This window comes from Salmo salar, chromosome ssa06 (assembly GCF_905237065.1).
Source record: "Salmo salar chromosome ssa06, Ssal_v3.1, whole genome shotgun sequence".
NCBI classification, from domain to species: domain Eukaryota; kingdom Metazoa; phylum Chordata; class Actinopteri; order Salmoniformes; family Salmonidae; genus Salmo; species Salmo salar.
Window position 1 is genome coordinate 43,562,863 of NC_059447.1, and position 24,800 is coordinate 43,587,662.

The 24,800-nt window shown below is 46.3% G+C and overlaps 2 protein-coding genes across 6 annotated transcripts in view; both read left to right on the forward strand.

Annotated features, from left to right (window-relative positions):
- LOC106607413 (junction plakoglobin) overlaps nt 1–12,347 on the forward strand; it is a 69,539-nt gene extending 57,192 nt beyond the window's left edge. For all 5 annotated transcript variants that reach the window (XM_045720623.1, XM_045720621.1, XM_045720622.1 and 2 more), the window contains 9 exons: nt 137–240; nt 937–1,275; nt 4,812–4,964; nt 6,006–6,125; nt 6,331–6,481; nt 7,285–7,406; nt 8,607–8,649; nt 10,607–10,756; nt 11,134–12,347. In XM_045720623.1, the coding sequence (XP_045576579.1) occupies nt 137–240; nt 937–1,275; nt 4,812–4,964; nt 6,006–6,125; nt 6,331–6,481; nt 7,285–7,406; nt 8,607–8,649; nt 10,607–10,743 (1,169 nt within the window). In that variant the 3' untranslated portion in view covers nt 10,744–10,756; nt 11,134–12,347. The remainder of the gene's footprint in view (nt 1–136; nt 241–936; nt 1,276–4,811; nt 4,965–6,005; nt 6,126–6,330; nt 6,482–7,284; nt 7,407–8,606; nt 8,650–10,606; nt 10,757–11,133) is intronic.
- A 3,462-nt stretch (nt 12,348–15,809) lies between these two features.
- LOC106607500 (WAS/WASL-interacting protein family member 2) lies at nt 15,810–23,817 on the forward strand. The gene is given in 10 exon segments (XM_014204502.2): nt 15,810–16,085; nt 16,877–16,998; nt 18,000–18,132; nt 18,377–18,493; nt 19,199–19,725; nt 19,727–19,870; nt 19,872–19,890; nt 20,285–20,482; nt 20,958–21,059; nt 21,225–23,817. Coding segments are annotated over 9 exon segments (1,341 nt in total). The 5' UTR covers nt 15,810–16,085; nt 16,877–16,938; the 3' UTR covers nt 21,266–23,817.
- The last annotated feature ends 983 nt before the right edge of the window (nt 23,818–24,800 follow it).

Here is a 24,800-nt window from a genome sequence, read left to right on the forward strand (position 1 = left end):
TGTGTGTGTGTGTGTGTTTTTGGGGAGGGTGTGTGTTATGTGTGTGTTCGTACATATATGTGTGTCTGTGCGTGTGTTTGTTATCTCATCCTTACCATAAAAGAGCCATTTAACCTTCCCTCTCTCATCCTTCCAGGGGGCATGCAAGCCCTGGGACAGCACCTGACTGGCTCCAGCCAGCGCCTCACACAGAACTGCCTCTGGACCCTGAGGAACCTGTCTGATGCTGCCACTAAACAGGTAAGAGGTCAGGAGTCCATTTTGAATCCGCAGAGACCGTACCATAGAGTAATACAGAGATAGTACAGAGTTTATAAAGACCAATGACTATATATATATGAATGAACAAAGCCATCGATCACGTGACAGTATCTATTCCTATGTGAAGACTCTATAGTGCATTGAAGCCAAATTAAGTCGGTTAAGATTGCGCCTCATGGAGATGTAACATGCACAGTTTGAGCTAATTCAGGAAGTGACGTTGCAGGCTAGCTCCGTGCTGCCCGCTTTCATTGAGTAATTCAAGTTGAAGGCCGACCAGGGTACGGCAGGCTGCCGTTCGCAAACTAAATTCTTCTGCGATTTTAAAATAATCGGTTCAAGGACATACTGTACATCTGGTGTGTTAGAAAAACAATTATTGGTACCATGATTGTCTTCAAAACATGTATTTATTTATATGAAGACGGACCACAAAGATTGACATTTTTCCATTCTCTATAATGGGAGATCCTGTTTTCTCCCGCGATCGGCCTTGAACTTCTGTGGCTTCAATGAGGCAGTCGTTCTCCCCTGTTAAAGACAGTACCATCGAGTTCCACAGAGACAGTAACATAGTTGGATTTCTACATTAAAACATATAATGAACAAACAAAGACAAATATAGAATTCTCAATCCCCGCCTCTCTTCCTACCTCCCCCGTTCTCTGTCTGTAGGAGGGTCTGGACGGCCTGCTGCAGGTGTTAGTGGGACAGCTGGGTTCGGACGATGTCAACATGCTAACGTGCGCCACAGGGATCCTGTCCAACCTCACCTGCAACAACTCCCGCAACAAGGCCCTGGTCACGCAGTGCGGCGGCGTTGAGGCGCTCATCCACGCCGTGCTGCGGGCCGGAGAAAAGGAGGACGTGGCCGAGCCCGCCGTCTGCGCCCTGCGCCACCTGACGTCACGCCACCAGGACGCCGAGCTGGCCCAGAATGCTGTGCGGCTGCATTATGGTATTCCTGCCATTGTCAAGCTGCTGGGGCAGCCCCACTACTGGCCTGTGGTGAAGGTGAGGGGGGAGATAGTTGGTTGGGGAGGGGATGGGAGTGGGAATGAGCTGAGAAAAAGGTATACTGTGCTTTTTTTGTCTGGCTCGTTGTTTTGTCTGGCTGGAAGCTCAATTACTGAACTTTGGTTAAGTTGAAGGTGAAGGGTCAAAGAGTTTGCAGGCTGGTTGTGGTTGTTTTGTCTGGCTTGAGTGTTCAGTTGTTTTGTTTGGTTGGCTGCTTTGTCTTTGTGATTCTTTTGTTTACCTAAATAACTGGTTGTGGTCCATCCATTTGTCTACGTGTCTATATCCAGCAGCTGAAGTCAGTCTTCAATGATTCCTTATTTAACGGGCGCTTGAGTGAGGTTAAAATCATTGCATACAGCCACCACTCATTGTCCCCTTATTTGCAATGTATGATGCACTGTACATATTAATGCATTTTCTTTGAGGCTTTAATTGGAAACAACATGGCTGTACTATATAGGGCTCTATTTCATTTGCATTGCGGAAGTTCAGCTTTACAGCGTGGTTGAATGTTTAGTGGAGACTTTATTCATAGTGAACACTGCATATGTCGGCCCAATCGGAAATGTCCTCAACATTTCTATTGCGGAATCCGTAACACTTCAGCATAGAGATCGACTAGAGCCCTTCATTTAGTTGGAAGTGTCGTTTGAAAATTGTAGTACTTTAATGAAGAATTACTTTTCAATTAAAGCAGGTCAGAGGGAATATTTTGGAGAGAGTGAGACCTGCATAGGGGATGAACTTGTTCACGATGCGAGATGTAGTGCAGGCAGGGTTCTGGGCTGTACCCCGAGGCAGGGCACAGGACGTGCCTCCCATAATCCTGCTGGGACAACACCCGCTGGCTCCCACTGTCACCTCTCTGGCTTTTTGTTTTTGTTTTTGGAGAAAACGATGGAGGGAGGGAGGGAAAATACACAAAGATAGAGAGAGAGAGAGAGAGAGAGAGAGAGAGAGAGAGAGAGAGATGCAGTATGTGTCACACAACAATGTCACTGTGAAACAAGGATAACATCATCTGGGATTTGCAAGGCCGTCGCTGTCATTTTTTTTGTTGCAATGAAAACAAGATTGGTTGGATTTTTCTCTGAATCCAGTGGCTACCTTATGCGTTTATATCAATGTGTTATTGTTTCATCAGGGAATAATGCACACCCATCTTTGACAGCAGGTAGATTTAAGGATAGCAAGTTAGTTACATGCTCAACTTGCCAGAATAATCAAATGAAGTAAATCATGCTAAGATGTCAGCCTAGTATGAGGGTAAACCAATATCTAGCATTATTGTCTATGCTATTGATATACAGTAGATATATTAAGGTGATAGTAGGCATAACAGTAATATCAATAGTAATACAGTATAGCAATAGTTGGATACCAGTAATAGTAATATCAATGGTACATTATCATTGTTTTAAAAATACCACCTACCAATTAATGTCATCTTTGCTTTATGATTGGTAGTTTTCCTCTCATATGATCTAGACAGTTAACTAGTATGATAAGGAAGGTGAGGTTCCCTTCCCCCTCCAACCCCGTGCTTCAGTGTCTGATTGGTTTCGAGATGCTCCTCTGATTCGCTCCCAGCAAGCAGCATCCGTGAAGCACGCTTCAATTCATGCCAATCGGATCAGAACCCTTGAGTGTGCTTGTGTGTCTTGCTGTCCTGCTCTGTTCCCATGGGCACTGGTCCACAAGAATGGCCCTTTATTTTTACCCCGATGTGCACTAGCCTCTCTGTGTGTCGCGGTTGTGTCCCAATAGTCCATCGAGGTGTTCTTTCTTTGTGTCCTTTCCTTCAATTCTGATCTGAAAGTATTTGATGAGTGAGTGAAAGCACTATGGTAGGCAGCCATCTAGTATTTTCTACCCGTCATTGGTCTTAAAGGAAAGAGGAAAGCAATCCATTTAAGAGTATTTGTACTCTCTGTGTGTGCATGTAGGCCTATGCATGTACACTTGACAAGTGGCCATGTGTGTCTTCGTGACTCCAGTGACACATCTCCCCCATCTGTAGCACCAGGTAAACATGGACGTCTCTCGTCCTCTGCGCCAAGTGAAAGGAAGGTGCTGTGGTTTTCTAAGGCCTGTTGGTAGCCAGCTATCCATGTATTGGCACCTTGTTCCCGATTACTTGACCATGTATACAACACTTCCCATTTGGGGGATATTAGGCTTTTTGAGTTCATTAGCTCTGATTGACTAGTATTTAGTTCCCCCACACACACACACACACACACACACACACACACACACACACACACACACACACACACACACACACACACACACACACACACACACACACACACACACACACACACACACACACACACACACACACACACACACACACACACACACACACACACACAGCTAGCTCCCTCACACACACACTGCTCTCTCCATAACACACACACACTCCTCTATCTCTGCCTCCTTCTGCACTACGTCAGCCAGAAGGTCTCTCTGCACCAAACTGTGCCTAATCACTCATTTACGCCTTCTGAATTTAAATCTCATACTGTGGCGGAGTGTGTGTGTGTGTGTGTGTGTGTGTGTGTGTGTGTGTGTGTGTGTGTGTGTGTGTGTGTGTGTGTGTGTGTGTGTGTGTGTGTGTGTGTGTGTGTGTGTGTGTGTGTGTGTTTGTCCAAACCCATATGGATAAGCAGAGAGAGCCATATAAATATTTACCTGGGAATGCTGGGATGCACTCGTGTGTATGTTCATCTGTGACTGCGTACACATACATGGCTGTGCCTAAGCGGGATTTAATAATTCATTTACAGTCTGAATTAGCCAATCGTTCCGCCTGCCTCCCTCTCTCTCTCTCTCTCTCTCTCTCTCTCTCTCTCTCTCTCTCTCTCAGTGCGGTACGGAGGCAGAGGCTACAAGCCATGCCTGAATTTTCCTCCTGATCTGCACTCCTCATTGACAGACAGCAGGAAATGTTTATGTGTGCTCGTGTTTGCGCGTGCGTGCGTGTGCATGTGTGTGTGTGGAGAATTAGGCAACCCGATCTCCATCACAGCACACACCAGTGGAGGATTCTCAATCCAGCCGGAGCTCTTTTAATAAAGGGGATATTGTTATTTAATGATGTGAAATGAATGATGTGGTTTTTAATAGGGGACTTTATATAAGATGTTACTGGCCCCTGTTGGGGCTAGGGGTCGGGGTATGTGAAATGGGAGGAAACATCAGAGGACAGGGCAGGGTTATGGTAAGCCAGACCATCCTTTCAGGAGATGGCATCTCACGTTCTGTTAAATGTGACTGCAGTTACATTGCCGCAGCTTGCATCGCTTGCACAGTCGCACATATAGGTGTATATCTTATGCGTTCTTTCACATGAGCGCCACACTGCACTGCCAAGTCCTTAATACTGTATGCTTTCATACATGCACTCTCAGAATCATGCAGTATATCATGTATTTGTGTATAAGGTATTGTAGCAGTAACAGAGATTATATTGATGATTTTTCCATACAGCTACGTTCAACCCGCCTCCCCTCTCTTTCCCATAGGCCACGGTTGGTCTGATCCGTAACCTGGCCCTGTGCCCAGTCAATCAGGCCCCACTGAGGGATGCTGGAGCCATCCCCCGATTGGTCAACCTGCTGCTGAAGGCTCACCAGGACACCCAGAGACACACCTCCAGTTCTCAGCAGACGTACCAGGTCAGTCACGACACCATTCAACACATAAGACTCACTATCACAGGAATGACACTGTCATAATCCATAATGATAGAAGTTATGTCACCTTCACCACAAATATGCAAGTCACTCACAGTTACAGCACTTATACAGAGGGAGTCGCCTCCTTTGCAACCCACGTACCACGGATGAATCCACTCCATTACATGCTAGCCATATCACACAATCACCTCAGCCAAATACAGAATTCAAATACACAGAAGCACTCAAGGCAAACATTCTTTCAACACTTCTGCACATCAAATCACACAAATTCCAAGACTGCATTCTCTGTGTTTGAAACAGTTCCTCACACGATAAAACAAGTAGGTTGTATTTCAGACTCAGTAAAGGGGTGCAATGCGTCACACAGGGTCCCTGCTGGATAGTCCAGTGGTCAACACCATGCCACAGCTCCAGCACACGCCCCGTTCCAGACCTCTCCAACCCGGTTTAGGCCAGATGGCCTATAGGGAGACCCAGTGACAGAGATCCATTTCAGTCCACTGGCCCACTTTGAACTCTGAGCTGCACAACAAGACTCACACGCATAGACAGAGAGCTGTGGTTTGAGGGAAAATAGGAAATGTAGGCGAAGTTTGTGAGAGACAACCAGGGAGTTTTTCACTGATTCTCAGCAGACGGTTGCAGACATATGCTCCCACCTGTTTCGGGTTTTCACCTGTCAGCTTTTTCCGGCAAGCCAAAAAGGATTACTAAGCACAACAGGCCCATTCCCCTTGCTCGTTGTCTGTAAATGGTTTACTTAAACATGAGGCAGGATACATACACGCCAATACACCCTCTCGAGTCTATTAATCATTTTACAGGGTGTTGAAGTGAGTGTCAAAGTGAATGGTGCCCAGCTGTTGTATTGTTAAGATTGTCAAACCAGCTTACGTGAAGTAGATCAGACACACACACACACACACACACACACACACACACACACACACACACACACACACACACACACACACACACACACACACTTCCTAAATCTCTTCCCCACTCTCTTCCCAGGATGGTGTTCGTATGGAGGAGATAGTGGAGGGCTGTACAGGAGCCCTGCACATCCTGGCCAGAGACCCCGTCAACAGGGGAGAGATCGCCAGCATGCAGACCATCCCACTCTTTGTACAGGTTAATGTCTAGTACACCAAACTCTCAGTTGGTGTTGTATGCACTCGTGTGAGAGAGAGAGAGAGAGAGAGAGAGAGAGAGAGAGAGAGAGAGAGAACGTGGGAAAGAGAGTGAAAATAAGTGAGCGTGTGTGTGTACTTGTGAGTTTTGGTGTATTTCAGCAGATGTGTCTGAGCTCTCCCTTCCTCTCTCCATCCGTCCGTAGCTGTTGTACTCGTACGTGGAGAATGTGAAGCGCGTGTCTGCGGGGGTGCTGTGTGAGCTGGCCCTGGACAAGCAGTCTGCGGAGATGATCGACGCAGAGGGAGCCTCCGCCCCGCTCATGGAGCTGCTGCACTCCAGCAACGAGGGCATCGGTCAGTCTCGTCATAAGCAGCAGCTTACGCTTTAGTGGATTCTATATAGCACTTGGACTCTTGGACTTTCAACAAACAATCAAATGTATCTTCTTTAAAGACTTGGGCTTTCAAAACAGTCCCATATACTGTACATACAAATAGACACACACACACACATGACACTCCTACACTCTTAGAAAAAAAGGTGCTATCCAGAACCTAAAAGGGTTCTTCAGCTGTCCCCATAGGAGAACCCTTTGTAGAACCTTTTTTGGTACTGGGTAGAACCCTTTTGAAATCCATGTAGAACCCTTTCCACAGAGGGTTCTACCGGGAACCAAAAAGGGTTCTACTATGGGGACAAACAAAGAATCCTTTTGGTAAACCTTTTTTCGAAGTGTACACACAAGTCTTCACAAACAAACACACCATAAGCCACACTTTATTTTATCTCTCTCTCTCTCTTTCTCTCGCTCTCTCTCTCTCTCACAAGCATATGCACACAGACCTCTTACAAACAAATATGACCTCTTTCTCTATCTCTCCCTGGGCTCTCTCCATCTCCTTTTAATAATGTGTGCTGACTAATCAAACATGACTCTCTGTCTCTTTAAATTTCTCTATATCTCTGCCTCCCACCTCTCTCTGCCCATCTCACTTTCTCAATGTTTCTCAATGTACCCGATTAGCATTTTGAGTACTCATCATAACTGTCATAGCATAGAGGCAATGACAAACAACCTCTTGATATCTCTTCCTTATTCTCTCCCTCTTTCCCCCACTCCCTCTTTCCATGTCTCTCCCGGACCTCTCCCTCACAGCCACCTATGCGGCAGCCGTTCTCTTCCGTATCTCGGAGGACAAGAGTTCTGACTACAGGAAGCGTGTGTCCGTGGAGCTCACCCACTCACTCTTCAAACACGACCCTGCGGCCTGGGAGATGGTAAGCCTCTGCCTCTGACGCCGCCTATAGCCGGGGAGATGGTAAGCCTCTGCCTCTGACGCCGCCTATAGCCTGGGAGATGGTAAGCCTCTGCCTCTGACGCCGCCTATAGCCTGGGAGATGGTAAGCCTCTGCCTCTGACGCCGCCTATAGCCTGGGAGATGGTAAGCCTCTGCCTCTGACGCCGCCTATAGCCTGGGAGATGGTAAGCCTCTGCCTCTGACGCCGCCTATAGCCTGGGAGATGGTAAGTCTCTGCCTCTGACGCCGCCTATAGCCTGGGAGATGGTAAGCCTCTGCCTCTGACGCCGCCTATAGCCTGGGAGATGGTAAGTCTCTGCCTCTGACGCCGCCTATAGCCTGGGAGATGGTAAGCCTCTGCCTCTGACGCCGCCTATAGCCTGGGAGATGGTAAGTCTCTGCCTCTGACGCCGCCTATAGCCTGGGAGATGGTAAGCCTCTGCCTCTGACGCCGCCTATAGCCTGGGAGCGATCAGTACAGGGATCAGTAGTGGCTGGCCCTGTTTGAACACCTTTAAGTTTCATCTCCTTTGTCTTTAGGGGCTTGACTGGCCTCCACCCTTGGATTGCTTTAAACCAATCCAATATTTCTCAGGTCAGTCATTGCTTCAGGGAAGAACTGTAGCAAATTCAAAATACACACCACACCACAACACAGTCGATACCACTCAGTAATCAATCTGTATGTTTACCTTCCATGCTTGCATTACTATAAGAAAGAATCCCCGACAACTAACTCTATCTAGTGTTTGTACATGATTTCAAAACCTGCATGCCTACTACGCTAAGTATCTCCGAGCCCCACACATCGCCACAGGCTCCAAAAGCTCATTGGATAATTACCACTATCGAGGCTCACCGATTGGATTAGTGGCAGATCTGGCCCAGATGTTAATCAATCACATCGAGCCGGGAACCTGCTGACTCATCAGGTTGTCAAGGGGAAAGGAGACAGGGAGGCCCAAAGCAAACAGGTCTACTGTTTACACTACATCCGCCATGAGGATGTATCGAATTCCAAAGGGATAGATTTACTGACTGAGCATCGTTGGCACCAGGTATAAAGTCACTGTCTACCTCTGTTGTTTTTTTAGAAGGGGATCGGTGAAAGTATAGTGTTTTGAAGTTAGAATGGTACAGATTTACATTAATATTTCTCAATCTCTCTCTTTCTCTCCAGGCCCACAATGCTGTACCCATGCAAGCTGCGTACTTGGCAGATGGTGAGTGTGGACAGTCCAATCGTACAATACACCAATGTACACAACTATTGTATACTATGCTAGATTATAAACCAGGTGGTTCAAGCCTTGAATGCTGATTGACTGAAAGCTGTGGTATATCAGACTGTATACCATGGGTATAACCATGGGCGTTTGCGGTATATGGCCAATACACCACGGCTAAGGTCTGTATCCAGGCACTCTGCGTTGCATCGTCCGTAAGAACAGCCCTTCGCCATGGTACATCAGCCACATACCACACCTCCTCAGGCCTTAATGCTTAATTATACTACTGCAACGAACATCTTACATTACACTACTTCCTTTCACCAAAAAAAAGGCAAGAGCGAGATAGATCACAGACCAGAAGACAGAGAGGCAGAGATGGATTGACACACACGGATTGAAATGGATTGACACACACACACACACACACACACACACACACACACACACACACACACACACACACACACACACACACACACACACACACACACACACACACACACACACACACACACACACACACCAGAGTCAGACCTCATTTAGGTTAAGTGCCACTTGATTGGTTTCCTGTTAGTGGCTGTGACGAGTGACAGTGGACTGTGTGTGCCAGAGGGTGATCATTAAATCAACGTGCAAGCAATGTCACAGCAAAGTCTGCCCTCATCTCACTAGTCACGCACACACACAAACACGTACTTGAACATGATTTGGGGGGGGAAGAAAAACAAATAATTGAGTTTCTCTCTCATAGACACGCGTACACATACACACATACACAGTAGTGAGCATCAGAGAAGAGGAGGAAATCCAGAGACACGTGTCTATAGAAAGCCGGAGCCAGGTCTTGTCCTTTTCCCGTCAGCAGTCCATCAGACCCCAGGGAGTGTGGGGGACCCCTGCTGTTTATACAATGCACTCGGCCCCCTGGCCACACTGCGGAGGGTGTGGGTGTGTGTGTGTGCGTGCATTCATGTCCATTCATGTGTGTTCACGTGTGTGTGTTTCTCTCTGATGTGTCTGCTCCCTCCATGCCCTGGAGAGGGGGGAGGGTGACAGGGGGGTGGTAAGGGAGGGAGGAGGGGTGTTGTCAGCTGGGATGGAATTAAATTCACAGAGGTATCTATCTATTTCCCCTCTGGTCACATTTCCATGTCATTTACATTTCCATTAACTGGCCATCTATCATCGTCAAGCGATCTCCCGCACTCTATCCCGCTCTCTCTCTCACACACACACACACACGCTGCTGAGTTGACACACACTTTCTCTTTTCCACTGCTCGGCTAATGCTTCCTCCCTCCTTCCTGTGATTGCGTAACTTCTCCTCTATAGAAAACACTGGCACTCTCCCTGTCTCTCTCTATCTGGTGAATTTATCTTTTGTTTTTTCCCCTAGCTCTATCGGTCACTACTTTATCTCTTTGCAGTCATGCGGCGTCTTTCTCTAGCTAAGCTTAGGTCTCTGTCATATGTCCTAGTTGTGAATCTCCACTCTGTCTTCCTCTCCTCGCGTCCATCCCTCTCTCTGCATACAGTAAATCCTCCTCATCTCAATATCTTTAATTATAATTCTGAACTCTATCCCTCATATATCCCCCAGTGTGTGAATATGCGTGCGTGTGCGTGTGCGTGGTACATCAGTCACCATCCGTCCTTTCGCTGCTGACGCTTAATCCATATCGCAGTGCTCACATTATTAAACAGGGTATGAAATAGCATTAATGGAATAGAATAGAGGTGAAGGTGAAGAGATTGTTATTCCTGTTCTTCTTTCCATCCGTCACAGGAAAACGTCTGCTGATGGGAGCAAAGCCCCTTTCTGACTGCCTGTCTAATAATTTGGATGCTTGCACACTGTCAGTCAATGTCAATACACCAGATGAGCTTGCCTCTCTGTTGGCCTGTGAATTCTATATGTCTCTCATCTCTCTCTCCCTCCTTTCCTCAGAGCTGGATGGAGGCTACCCCCCCTACATCTACTCTGACCTGGGCGTGGACGGGATGCCACTGGAAGCAGAGATGCATGAGCAGTACATGCCTGAGATGGCCTATGATCCCCGACAGGCCTACCCAGAGCCCCTCTAACACACAGTGCAAGGTCAGTGATATAGATGCATACTCACACACACACACACACACACACACACACACACACACACACACACACACACACACACACACACACACACACACACACACACACACACACACACACACACACACACACACACACACACACACACACAGCTACACAGCGCTCCTCTAATGCACAGACTCAGCCCGTACGTTCCCCAGCACACACATACACACAAACACACACGCCCAGAATGGCTGTAAAACACAGACAGCTCAGCTCTGTAGTTACATAGTCAATTGCATAGTACACATATGAATAACTCAACATACCATAATTGCAACATTTTAAGACCACATGAAACATGACTTATGTCTAAATAACTGCCTCTTCCATTGAAGGCACAAAATGGAAGGAGTGAAAATGGCATGAACACCATGGAGGGACAGCTGAACGAGGATTTCACAAAGGGAAACTCCTATTTCATGGGGAGACATTGGCCAATCAGGGGCTGTTGTCAGAAAACACAAGAAAAATTAATTAAAAAAAACAATAACAAGAATTTAGTGTTCCTCAAAATGAAAAGTTGCTTTGTTACAGTTAATGTGGAGGGAAATTGAAATGTAACTTTTAGATGCTGTGTTGGTTGTAGACGTTTCCTTGCATATTTACCTTGCACATTATTTTACATTTTCGTCATGTGTATACTTTACATGGCGGTATGCAGAGCCACATACAGTAGTCCTCAACAATAACCAGTAACATTGAGTTCAGACAAGAAATCCTATTCGTCACGTTATGAGACCGGTGGCTAATTGGAACAGCAGCAGTGCTGCCTATAACTGTCTATCCCCCCAGCCCAGTCCATGATCCAGACTGCTGCTGGGTCTGAGGTTCCAAGACAAGCACCCTCTCCCTCCAAGGTTTGTCCGCAACCACTCTCTCCAAGTCGAGTGGTCTCCCAAGCACACTAAACCACAAGTTCAGCTGGTGCGGTTGGTTCACCTCTGTTCCTGTGGACCGGTCTTGCTCACCAACAGTTACAGACACTCAACTGACACAATATACATATGTATCGTGGACTAATACATTGTGCTTCAACATAAAACGTGTGTACGATCCAAAACGTCATGTCTGGCAGGCCCGCGCCCTTTTACAGCTACTGCAACTGACGTTTCCACGCAGTATGTGCGTTGTTATGGAAGATGTGTTTTTTTTCTGTCTTGATTTTTGGGGGGTTGGGGAGGACGATGGGAGTGTGTTTTACCGAGGTAAGAGGCAGGGGAAGTATGCCAAAGAGATTTATTTTGTGACGATGATAATCATATAGCTTTCTGTTTCTTTTCTATTTCGATTGGGTGGGGGTTGTGTGGGGGGAAGCCGTAATTGTGATCCTGTTGTTTGTAGAGTGTGTGTTCCATAGCAACCCCGCTGCACATTCCTACCTTCCAAACGATCGAAAAGGCAAAGAGAAACGAGGGATGATAGAAGGATGATGTTGATAAGAGATGAGTGTACCATATGAATGAAGGGGAAATTAACACTATGAATATGCATTTTTACAGAACATTTTTAGTTTGAAACTTTTTTTCAAATAAACAAACTATATTAACTAGCCTGTCTCCTGTGTATTTGTATGGCTAATTGGATCTTATTTAGCCTTGAGGTCATTATTGCTCACTGTCAGTCAAGCAAGGCCCGAACTCCAGCCTTTAAAACCACTGCAGGCTGGCGGTGAAGAATCCAAAGGAAACTCTGTCTCACAGCGCCCCCATGTGTCCCTAAGAGGCAGGAAATCTGCTCTCACAGTACCACATTCGAGTTTCAAATAGTAATAACAACCCAAAGCTTATGATAAATATACTGATAACTAACCCTTATTCATCTGTGCATGTAACAGAGGGAGATCGTACCGGATAAACTCACCCACAGCTTCAAACGGCGCCATTGAATCGGATCCGGGTTACGGCTCCAATGTAACCGCCATTACTGTGCGTCACATATGCCAAGTGAGCCATAAAAAAGAGAGAAGTATGAAATAAAGTGTATAAAGAGAAGGTAGAGATTCAGCATTGATTATAGGGATAGGGTTTCTGGGATAACATAAGAGAAAGGAGGCAGTCAGTGGGGGTTGTGTGGGGGCTGTGTCCCGACTTCATACAGTATAGGCCTACTGCCACCAAGTGACTGTTGTGGTAATTTACTGGGCAGGATGTCTGACGTTTCCATATCAAATCAAATCAAATTGTATTTGTCACATGCGCCGAATACAACAGGTGTAGACTTTACAGTGAAATGCTTACTTACAAGCCCTTAACCAACAATGCAGTTTTAAGAAAATACCTATAACAAAATGTTTTTTTTTTAAGTAAGAGATAAGAATAATAATTAAAGAGTAGCAGTAAATAACAATATCGGGGCTATTTACAGGGGGTACCGGTAATTGAGGTAATATGTACATGTAGGTAGAGTTATTAAAGTGACCATGCATAGATAATAACAGAGAGTAGCAGCAGCACAGAAGGGGGGGATGCAAATAGTCTGGGTAGCCATTTGATTAGCTGTTCGGGAGTCTTATGGCTTGGGGGTAGAAGCTGTTTAGAAGCCTCTTGGACCTAGACTTGGTGCTCCAGTACAGCTTGTCGTGCGGTAGCAGAGAGAGCAGTCTCTGACTAGAGTGGCTGTAGTCTTTGACAATTTTTAGGACCTTCCTCTGACACCACCTGTTATAGAGGTCCTGGATGTCAGGAAGCTTGGCCCCGGTGATGTACTGGGCCGTACCCACTACTCTCTGTAGTGCCTTGCGGTTGGAGGCCGAACAGTTGCCATACCAGGCAGTGATGCAACCCGTCACGATGCTCTCGATGGTAAAATCTTTTGAGGGTCTAAGGACCCATACCAAATCTTTTCAGCCTCCTGAGCGGGAATAGGTTTTGTCGTGCCCTTTTCACGACTCTCTTGGTGTGCTTGGACCATGTTAGTTAGTTGGTGATGTGGACGCCAAGGAACTTGAAGCTCTCAACCTGCTCCACTACAGCCCTGTCGATGAGAATGGGGGCGTTGCTCCGTCCTCCTTTTCCTGTAGTCCACGATCATCTCCTTTGTCTAGATCACATTGAGGGAGAGGTTGTTGTCCTTGCACCGCACTGTCAGGTCTCTGACCTCCTCCCCAAAGGCTGTCTCATCGTTGTCAGTGATAAGGCCTACCACTGTTGTGTCATCAGCAAACTTAATGATGGTGTTGGAGTCGTGCCTGGCCGTGCAGTCATGAGTAAACAGGGAGTACAGCAGGGGACTGAGCACGCACCCCTGAGGGGCCCCCATGTTGAGGATAATTGTGGCGAATGTGTTCTTACCTACCCTTACCACATGGGGGCGGCCCTTCAGGAAGTCCAGGATCCAGTTGTAGTCCTTAGCTTAGTGATGAGCTTTGAGGGCACTACGGTGTTGAACGCTGAGCTGTAGTCAATGACTAGCATTCTCACATACAGTTGAAGTCGGAAGTTTACATACACTTAGGTTGGAGTCATTAAAACTTGTTTTTCAACCACTCCACAAATTTCTTGTTAACAAACTATAGTTTTGGCAAGTCAACCGACTGTGCATGACACAAGTAATTTTTCCAACAATTGTTTACAGACAGATTATTTCACTTATAATTCACTGTATCACAATTCCAGTGGGTCAGAAGTTTACATACATTAAGTTGACTGTGCCTTTAAACAGCTTGGAAAATCCCAGAAAATTATGTCATGTCTTTAGAAGCTTCTGATAGGCTAATTGACATCATTTGAGTCAATTGGAGGTGTACCTGTGGATGTATTTCAAGGCCTACCTTCAAACTCAGTGCCTCATTGCTTGACATCATGGGAAAATCAAAAGAAATCAGCCAAGACCTCAGAAAAAATTTATTTGACCTCCACAAGTCTGGTTCATCCTAGGGAGAAATTTCCAAATGCCTGAAGATACCACGTTCATCTGTACAAACAATAGTACACAAGTATAAACACCATGGGACCACGCAGCTGTCATACTGCTCAGGAAGGAGACGCGTTAAGTCTCCTAGAGATTAACGTACTTTGGTGCGAAAAGTGCAAATCAATCCCAGAACAACAGCAAAGGACCTTGTGAAGATGCTGGAGGAACAGGTACAAAAGTATCTATATCCACAGTAAAACGAGTCCTATATTGACATAACCTGAAAGGCCGCTCAGCAAGGAAGAAGCCACTGCTCCAAAACTGCCATTAGAAAAAATTGACTACGGTTTGCAACTGCACATGGGGACAAAGATCGTACTTATTGGAGAAATGTCCTCTGGTCTGATGAAACAAAAATATAACTGTTTGGCCATAATGACCATCGTTATGTTTGGAGGAAAAAGGGGGAGGCTTGCAAGCCAAAGAACACCATCCCAACTGTGAAGCATGGGGTGGCAGCATCATGTTGTGGGTGTGCTTTGCTGCAGGAGGGACTGGTGCACTTCACAAAATAGATGGCATCATGAGGCAGGAAAATTATGTGGATATATTGAAGCAACATCTCAAGACATCCGTCAGGATATATCCACCGACGCTATAATGTGCCATTATAGCGTCGGTGGCAGCACCATTGAGGCAACAACAACCCATAGGAATCCCCACCCAGTTGACTATTATGACTACTTTAAAATAGCGGAAGCATGGTGGAAGCCCTCAATGGCGCTGGCCATGCGAATATGGCCTTTTGGCCATTAGAGGCCTCTATCATTCTCTGTAAAGTGACGTGTTCTGCCGATACAGACCTCAAGGCTCATGGTACGTGTAGTTATTTTGTGCTCTTTGTGCCAGAAAGTGACGGTAAAAACATGACTTCTCAAGACAGCGTTTGAAACATTCTTAACCAATGGGCACTACATCAACATATGAATTGTGTGTTGTACAGTAATATTGCTATCGCTAATATTTATCACAACGGGTGATTGTATTGAGAATTCACTTCCTGAAACCGCTCATTGGTGCCCTATTGCCCCCTCCCTGCCCTAGGAAGATGTTACGTTTCTGGCGGCTCCCCTCCGCTGGGCGGGGGCAATAGGTAGACCAGGGTGGCCCCGCCCCGACTCGAATAAAATAGGGAGTGGGGTGTCTCGCTTTCTTTACCATCTCTGGATATTTTCCGTCTGCACACTTCCATCTTCTCTACGTCAGCAAGTCTCTGCTGCAAGTGAAAGGACGTGTGCGTGAATGCAGGAGTGAAATATCAATGGCCAGCTTGAAACTTATTAATACACTTGTGATGAAGGAACTACCGAGAACGAAGGAGCAAATATGAATTAAAACGTCAAATATCAAACGAATGGGCTGCTAAGGAACTCCAGTAAGTTGCATTATGTAGCAATCTAGCTAGAAATTCGCCTAATTAAGCTAACTTGCAAAGGTTGCCAACTCTGGCAGGTTAACCCAGGTAGTTAGCTCGCTACAGATCCTGTAGTTAGCTAACTTGACAGCCATGAACATTAGCCAAACATGATAGCCATGAACATTAGCCAAACATGATAGCCATGATGAGTTCGCGCCATGTATGATATAGCTGAGATTCATAGCGAACGTTACGTTTGTTAGGATGTATTGTAGCCATACTTTATTACACGGTGGCTAGCTAGTTGAGTTGTTATGTATGGAGTTAGCTTATCCTTTTGCAGAAGGGCCACCGCAATGGCTTCAAGTTTGTATGCTAATTGGTTAGCTAGCTAACGTTAGTCAACCAAATTATGCTAACTATTGGCTAATCTGACCTAGCTACCGATGATCAGGTTTATTTGGAGACTCCACACTATTGGATGACTTGACGCTATCTACAGTCGGCACATTTCCATTACACAGCAACACTGACCCAACGTTAGCTCTCTGCTAGCATAACTAGCTAGCTAGATAGGCCAACTTGCTAACGAAGTGAAGACGTCATCAGTAACGTCACATGAGACCAGTATGTTAACGTTTATTAGATGGCTAGCTACGTGGTTTAATATATAGTTTATTGCAAGGAAAACAATCAAATCAAAGTGAACCACTTCTACTTAACTAACTGTACTAGTTGACAAATTCATGCTAGATAAGACTGAAATGTCACTAGATGACTCTGAAACATGTTTTTCTGCGTTATTGCAGGTGGTGACTGAGTTTGTATCTGAGACCCCAGGCCATCCACAAGACTTGTTGAGCGGGTCAGGATGCCCATTCCTCCCCCTCCACCCCCTGGAGGCCCCCCTCCACCCCCCACCTTCAGCCAGGTAAGACCTTATTCAAGTATGCGGAGTGTCACCTGGAGGCAAAATGTTTCCTGTGCAACTGTGTGGATCTAATAGCGAACCGTCTCTGTCAAACAAATGATGGGGACATATTTAATGGGCATGAGCCATGATGTAGGTCTAGCTCCAGTGTAGTTTATATGAATTAGTTGTAACCAACTTGACAACTCTCAGATCCCTTTTTCACTGGTATTGTGAAGCGGAGTTTTTTTGACCTGGTTCAGAGAGCACACTACTGAAATCCGAAATAAGCTCTCCTCGTGGCCTGTGATTGTACGTGCTGTCCTTTCCCTGCCAAGCCCAATCGGAGGTTGTGTCTCAAATGGCACCCTATTCGCTTTAATAGTGCACTGCTTTTGACCAGGGCCCATAGGGTAGTGCACTATATAATGAATCGGGTGCCATTCGGGACGTGCCAGAGCGCTTCTGGTGATTAGTGCTGCTCGCTCATGTAATCATCCTCTACATTTTTTTACACATGAAGTAATTCACATAATGAGCAGTGGACCGACCAGGCCTCTGCAGACGGGGCTGCATAACGATATGGATTTATGCAATGGACAACTAATTAATGACTTGATGTAAAGGACTCACAAAATATAAATCTTATAAAAATGTATTTTACTGTAGCCCCTCAAGGACACGTTCTACCCGGCTAATTCCCTTGCACCAACTGTGCCATGTCTTTCTGCAAGCTGTTACCTGTCAGGCTATGTATAATCTCAGCTAGTTACGCCAAGTCGATGGGCCAAATGGCCCATCCCAATTTCGAAAGACTCCTGTGAAATCGGGATTTGTCCAAAGCACCCAAACTAATGCAGCTCGTTATCATACACATCTCGTTGTATCATGACAGATCTACTGTACCGTAGTCTGTCCATGAGAAATTGGGTTATGTATTCAGGTCTGTTCTACGATAGCATAAAGTGTGCTATGCTGAGCTAACTAGAGGACACGCGCGCTCTCTTCCCCTCCCCTTGCAGGCCAACACCACCCCACCTAAGCTCAACCGAGATGAGGCCAAAGGCAGAGGAGCCCTGCTCGGTGACATCCACAAAGGGGCTAAGCTGAAGAAGGTCGGCGTGGTACATGACAGGAGCGCACCCATCTTAGAAAGTAAGGCCAAAGCACCTCTAAGGTTCACCCTTGTCTCAGATCTACTATTCTGGTGGTGTTTTACTGACTAATCTGATTGGATGGAAGTAAGAAGCACAGAACTGATGATGCTAGGGTAGTGCATGGAGCACACACTCTGGGGGGTCAAGGCTTATTTCACATGGGAGACCATGAGGGTAATTATACATATAATAGGTTACTATTGTAATGCATGTCATTTAACCTTGTTTTCTTCCCTGTCCAGAGCCTAAAGGAGATGGTGCTGGTGTTAGTAATGTAGGCGGAGGAGGATCGTCAGGGGTCATTCAGCCGATGGGAGGTCTTTTCCAGGCAGGTGTGCCTAAATTGCGACCAGTCGGAGGCAAGTATTTAATATCTTAACTGTTTTTACTAATGGTGTCACTTACAAAGATTTCCCAAAACAATCTGGACCGCTGAAGGAGTGGTCCATCAAGCTTGTGTTGAAGGTTTAGCACAGCAATTTAATTCCCTTCCATTTCATTTATCGCTGATTAGTTTGGGAACAAGCTTCTTTGTCAAAGCACGATTGCAATTGGTTGAAAACTGAGCACTGGTCTTTGACTGCTTAGAGAGGGCAGAACGTCAGGTTTCAGCGTTGGCAGAACGTCAGGTTTCAGCGTTGGCAGAACGTCAGGTTTCAGCGTTGGCAGAACGTCAGGTTTCAGCGTTGGCAGAACGTCAGGTTTCAGCGTTGGCAGAACGTCAGGTTTCAGCGTTGGCAGAACGTCAGGTTTCAGCGTTGGCAGAACGTCAGGTTTCAGCGTTGGCAGAACGTCAGGTTTCAGCGTTGGCAGAACGTCAGGCATGCCTGAAGGAGATTTTCTGATTCACAATAATGAGTTCCCTAACCTTAGATTTCATCATATGAAAGGCCTTACCCTCTGTCAGGGTGAAAATATTAGAAAATGGATTATGATGACTAAAACAACATAACAATACTCTTCTTTTCTGTAGTAACTCTGGACTGAGAAGTGTCCTAATGTTTCTCTGTTCATGTATAAATTCATCTTCATATAAATTGCTGAATACTTTTTTGTTGGTGCAGATGGTTCGGTTGGCAGGTCACCCCTGACGCCTCCTGGCACGCGCCCCGCTGCTCCTCGTCCCCCCGGACCCCCTGTTCGCCAGGACAACACAGACTGCTCAGCCCAACAGGCCTCTCCCCCGGAGCACTCCCGATCCCAGAGGCCCTCCCTCCCCGACCTCTCCCGCCCCCTCAGCGGCGGCAGCCCTAACAGTGGCATGAAGCACAGCTCCTCCGCCCCTCCTCCACCTCCCCCTTTCTCTCGCCGGGGCAACGCACCCCCTGCCCCGACTCAGAAAGCGCCACCACCCGCCCCCTCCTACAACCGGGAGAAGCCCCTCCCTCCCACGCCAGTACAGAGGGGGACTTCCCCGGTGCCGGCCCGCAACAGCGCCCCTCCTCCACCCCCTTCTCCCAACAACAACCGCCGGCCCCTGACGTCAGGGGGCTCCTCTGCATCCTCCTCTTCCTCCTCTCTGGGTCCACCTCCTCCCCCGTACCGCCAGCCCATGACCAACGGCCCCTCCAGCCCGGTTAACGAAGCCGCCCCCGGAGCTACCTCAGAGACACAACTCCCTCAGCAAGAAGCCGTCGCCTGGACCTGGACACACTCCAACCCGTGGGCAAGCGCCGCCACCGCCGCCGCCTTCCCCCTCCCCGCCAGGCGGACGCCCACCCCCTCCAGTCCGTGACCCCCCCCGGTAGAGGAGCCGGTATGTTGCTACTAGTGCTTTCCTTGTTCTTCTAACTGTAATGGAGCTGGGTTAGGGCCAGTCCCATTTCAAGTCCCATTAAGTTCTAAATATTTTTCTCACTGTGCTGTGTCACAATTCTTGTTTAACCTCGATCTCCCCTTGTCAATCACCTATCATACTGTGAGGCAAGCGAGGAGAGGTGATTTGTTTTTTAGTGTAGACATTTTTAAACGAGTGTAGAAAAAGTAGTGTGGCATGGTGTGGCGCTACAGTCAGGAAGGTGGCGTGTCACGACAGGCCTACAGTGTCTTTCTAGCGTTCCTGTCTTACTGTTGTGTTGTAATGACTGCTGGTTCGCCAGTGCGGCTGCTCTGTTATTCCTTAATGACCGTACCGTTCGTTGTCTGTACAGCTCCACCCCCGCCTGGGCCGTCTCAACGAAACGGGGGTCGGGATGCCCCCCCTCCACCACCCCCCTACAGAGGTAGCCCCTCAGAGCCTCATAGCCGTGGCAAGCCGCCCCCTCCTCCCTCCCGTACCCCTGCCGCACCCCCGCCCCCTCCCCCACCTATCCGCAATGGACACACCTCCATTTCCCGCTCCTTCGTCGGTGAGTCTTCTTCCCCATACTGCATCACCTGACCTCAAATTTGGTTTCTCTCTACGTTGACTAACAAAGTGAGTTGGTTATTAATCTACTTCGGAGTCTTTTGGAATGTATAAAATGTTGCAGTCCAAGTAAGTGTTGGATCTGTAAAAGCGAATGGGAGAACTATGCATCAGAGTTGGTCAAATCGATTTGAGTTGGGTAAAGGGTAAACTGACTTAAAATCATTTTTATTTTTTATATATATATATATATATATACTTTATTTGTGAAAACTGATGACTCTAGTGCTTCAGGGCACTTGATCCGTGGCTCCTTCGGGTGGAACAATTGGATCAATACAAGAGGATTGAGAACTACCAACATTTCACACTCCTCCCTACTGTTCTGTCTATCCTCTCCTCCCTTTTGCCCTTCAATGGCCTTGACCACCACCCCTGACCTGAACTGTTATCTTCCTAACCTTCTCACCCTACAGATGACTTTGAGTCCAAGTATTCTTTCCACCCTCTGGATGACTTCCCTGTTCCAGAGGAGTACCGGCACTTCACCAAGATCTACCCCAGCAAAGCCAACAGAGGTGAGGGCTCACTTATCAGTGTGACGCAACATGCCAATAAGTAACGTACACACACATTGTCTGGTGCAGAGTACAACATTTTTTACATGAAAGGAATATCAATATTTTCCCCATAGGCATATAGTTTATTGTAACAGTTTATTGTTTTGACTGTGTCTTTGGCAGTGATGAGGGGAGCTCCTCCTGCACCACCTGTGGGAAGGTGAACACTGAGACTGTCACTTCTATTGTACAGGAGACAAGGGTTACACACACACACACACACTACTTTCTCACATGGAACCTACAGCATATAACATATACATGCTTCTCATTTGACAACATTTCACTTAAGCTTCATAACCATTCCCTCACACGCTCGCCCTTGAAAATCGCCCAGGAATGTTTTTCTACGGCAGTCTCACTCCATTTGGAGGTGGAGTTTGGCAGCTTACTTATGCCATTCCCAGCCTGTGTCCGCGTGGGTGAACTTGCCCTGTTTTATCACAAAGGCATACTTACCCAGTCATAGTGTTTCCAGGCTCGTGTGTGTGGATGGGGGAACACTTTGACACCGGTATGAAAGACTTTAATCTCCGTACCACACTGGCTCCACGTCAGAGTATGCACTGTGAGAGCCCACATCACCATGAAACGGGAGAACACCAGTCAGTCGTCTACCTGTAAGAAACCAGTGACTCTACAGCCTGGTCCTAACAGCAGTGACTCTACAGCCTGGTCCTAACAGCAGTGACTCTACAGCCTGGTCCTAACAGCAGTGACTCTACAGCCTGGTCCTAACAGCAGTGACTCTACAGCCTGGTCCTAACAGCAGTGACTCTACAGCCTGGTCCTAACAGCAGTGACTCTACAGCCTGGTCCTAACAGCAGTGACTCTACAGCCTGGTCCTAACAGCAGTGACTCTACAGCCTGGTCCTAACAGCAGTGACTCTACAGCCTGGTCCTAACAGCAGTGACTCTACAGCCTGGTCCTAAGTGTCTGAAGGTGATTGACTTTTGGGGACCATAGCACCCCTTGCTGATGGAGGGAACTGCAACTGTTTGAAAGTTCTCTCAGGTATACGGTTTGTGGAACAGAGAACTGGAGAAGATAAGAGGTCCTTTCCAAAAGTGCCAACTGAGTCAGAACTGAACTGGGAACAGCTCATAATCCCCCATCCTGTCTCCCTGCTGCAAGGCTGTCAGGGGGTTCTCTTATGACTGGTTGGAATGATGGACTGACAAAAGCAATAGTTCCATACGTTCTCGGTGATGGTTGGCAGTAACCAACACCTGTGACAATCGTTGGTTTGTGGAAAAAGGTCATCCCGTTGAGAATGATATTGCACATGTATGGGATCTTGCAGCAAGGAATCTCTCCCTCCCTTCCTCTCTGCGCAGAAAAAGACTAACCAGACAGATGCATGTTGTCTTTTTTTTTGTGTGTGTGTGTGTGTCTCTTGACAAAATGCATGAGGGTGAGCTTGTTAGTTGTCCTAAATGCAAAGCAGAAGGTTATTATGCCTTATAACACTAGTCTGGGTCACTGAAACCATTTCACAACTAACTCATACGAACACTACAACCCCACTAGCTTAAAAATGACAGAGCTTTTCAAATGCATTGCATGCTACAGGATGCTGAATCATTACATTGACACTAAAATACTCAACCTGAACCCAGGCAATGAGTCGGAAGCACTCCAAGAGTTTATTGTTCAAAATTGTTGGGGGGGGGGGGGTGATGTTGAGGGGTAAGTAAATGGATGCTTTCAAATATAAACCTTATCCTGCTGATTTAATATGTTGATACCCACAATAGCCACTTGGTGGCAGTATTTTGTTTTCCATAGGGAGACGTGCTTGTGATTCAATTTGTCTTTTTTTTTTTTTTAAACTGGTGTATTATGGATTTGGCCAATGTTGAGCGAGAGGGCAGTGCAGACCTGTGTCTGTGTACCAATTTTGAGATCTTCTGCTGAGGGTTGAATGGACAAGCTAGTGATTAACAGCCATGTTGTTCATCTCAGTCATAGTTGTCTACATTCTGTCTTTGAAAGAAAAGGATCTACTTGATTTCCAGAATAACATTTATGTAATGTAGTCCCTACATTTTCTTTGCTTAATGAACTTGACCACAAGCCTGAAAAAAATGCACATTGTTACACAAGGGAGTGAACCTTTAAGGCTGGTACTTGTGATTGGCTCCTATTGTTTGTGTTGTTGGGTTAGTCTTATTCCTCATTGTAAAACGGCCCTGCACCGTGACAGAACCCCCTTAAACTGTCACTCGCTATTCTCTTTATTTCAACCCTTTGCTGGTCTTTTGCCTTATACGCATTCACTGTAAGTCAATTCAGGATTTGTAAAGAAAGCAAAGCTAATCATTAAGTGTATACACCTCATATGGGTAATACGGTAGTCATGGCTAATGTTCTACATTTTAATATGTATAAAGCTTGTAATATAGTGAATAAAACTGGGATAGATAACGGCAGGCTTTTGTCAGAAACCAGTGGCGAACTGTTAGTATTTCCATGTCTTTCTCTTGCCTTCTGTCGTTATTTAGATATTCCCTCTCTGTGTCAGAGGGCCTGTGGGGCCATTTAACAGGAGCAGTATGCACTCACATTGAGAGATCCTCCTTGTTCATGTCTTCTTTTCATCCCTCCATTTCATACTTAGCTTAATCCAGGCCCTGGTTCCTTCTGTACATTTCACCCTTCTGAGTCAGACATGTTGTACCAATTCAATTAAAATGTCACTGATGGAAACAGGTGAACTTTTCCTGTCTTTGTCCAGTCCCTTGTCATCTGTTGTTATTGCATAATGTCACGAATGTGCCACAGGCTTTGGTTAAAGGGATAGTTCACCCACATTACAAAATTACATTAGCTTTCTTTTAGAGGGTTCTGTGAGCTTGTGTGACCTACCAGTTCGCAGGTGAGCCGTTGTTGCTCCTAGACATTTCCACTTCACAATAACAGCGCTTAGTTGACCAGGGCAGCTCTAGCAGGGCAGAAATTTGACAAATTTACTTGTTGGAAAGGTGACATCCTATGAGCTCTTCAGTAATGCCATTCTACTGCTGTTTGTCTATGGAGATTGCATGGCTGTGCGCTCGATATCAGACACCTGTCAGCAACAGGTGTGGCTGAAATAGACGGAGCCACTAATTAGAAATGGTGTCCACATACTTGTGTATATAGTGTTAAAGCTAAGTGTTGTTGTCCATTAGTTTACACCAATTTGTGGAACATAAATATTTTAACTGTAATGTTTCACAAAAGCCACAATGTAATTGTCTGCATCATTTAAAAAAAGTTTCCTTTATGTTCCACAAATTGGTGTAAACTAATGGACAACAACACTTAGCTTTAACACTATATACACAAGTATGTGGACACCATTTCTAATTAGTGGCTTCGGCTATTTCAGCCACACCTGTTGCTTAAATCGATTTTAAAGTGAGCGCTCTCAAACTTCCCATCATTCTGATTACGGTAGTCATTTTGTCACCCTCATCATGGCAAAGACACGGAGAAATGAATATGATGCAGCTTTCAAGTTGAAGGCGATTGATCTGGCTGTTGGAAAAGGAAATAGAGCTGCTGCATGGGAGCTTGGTCTTAATGAGTCGATGATAAGACGTTGGAAACAGCAGCGTGAGTAATTGACTCAGTGCAAAAAGACAACTAAAGCTTACTGCTAATTTTTTATTTTTTGTTACAAGCCGTGTTTCGTTAAAGCCTGTGTAAAGTT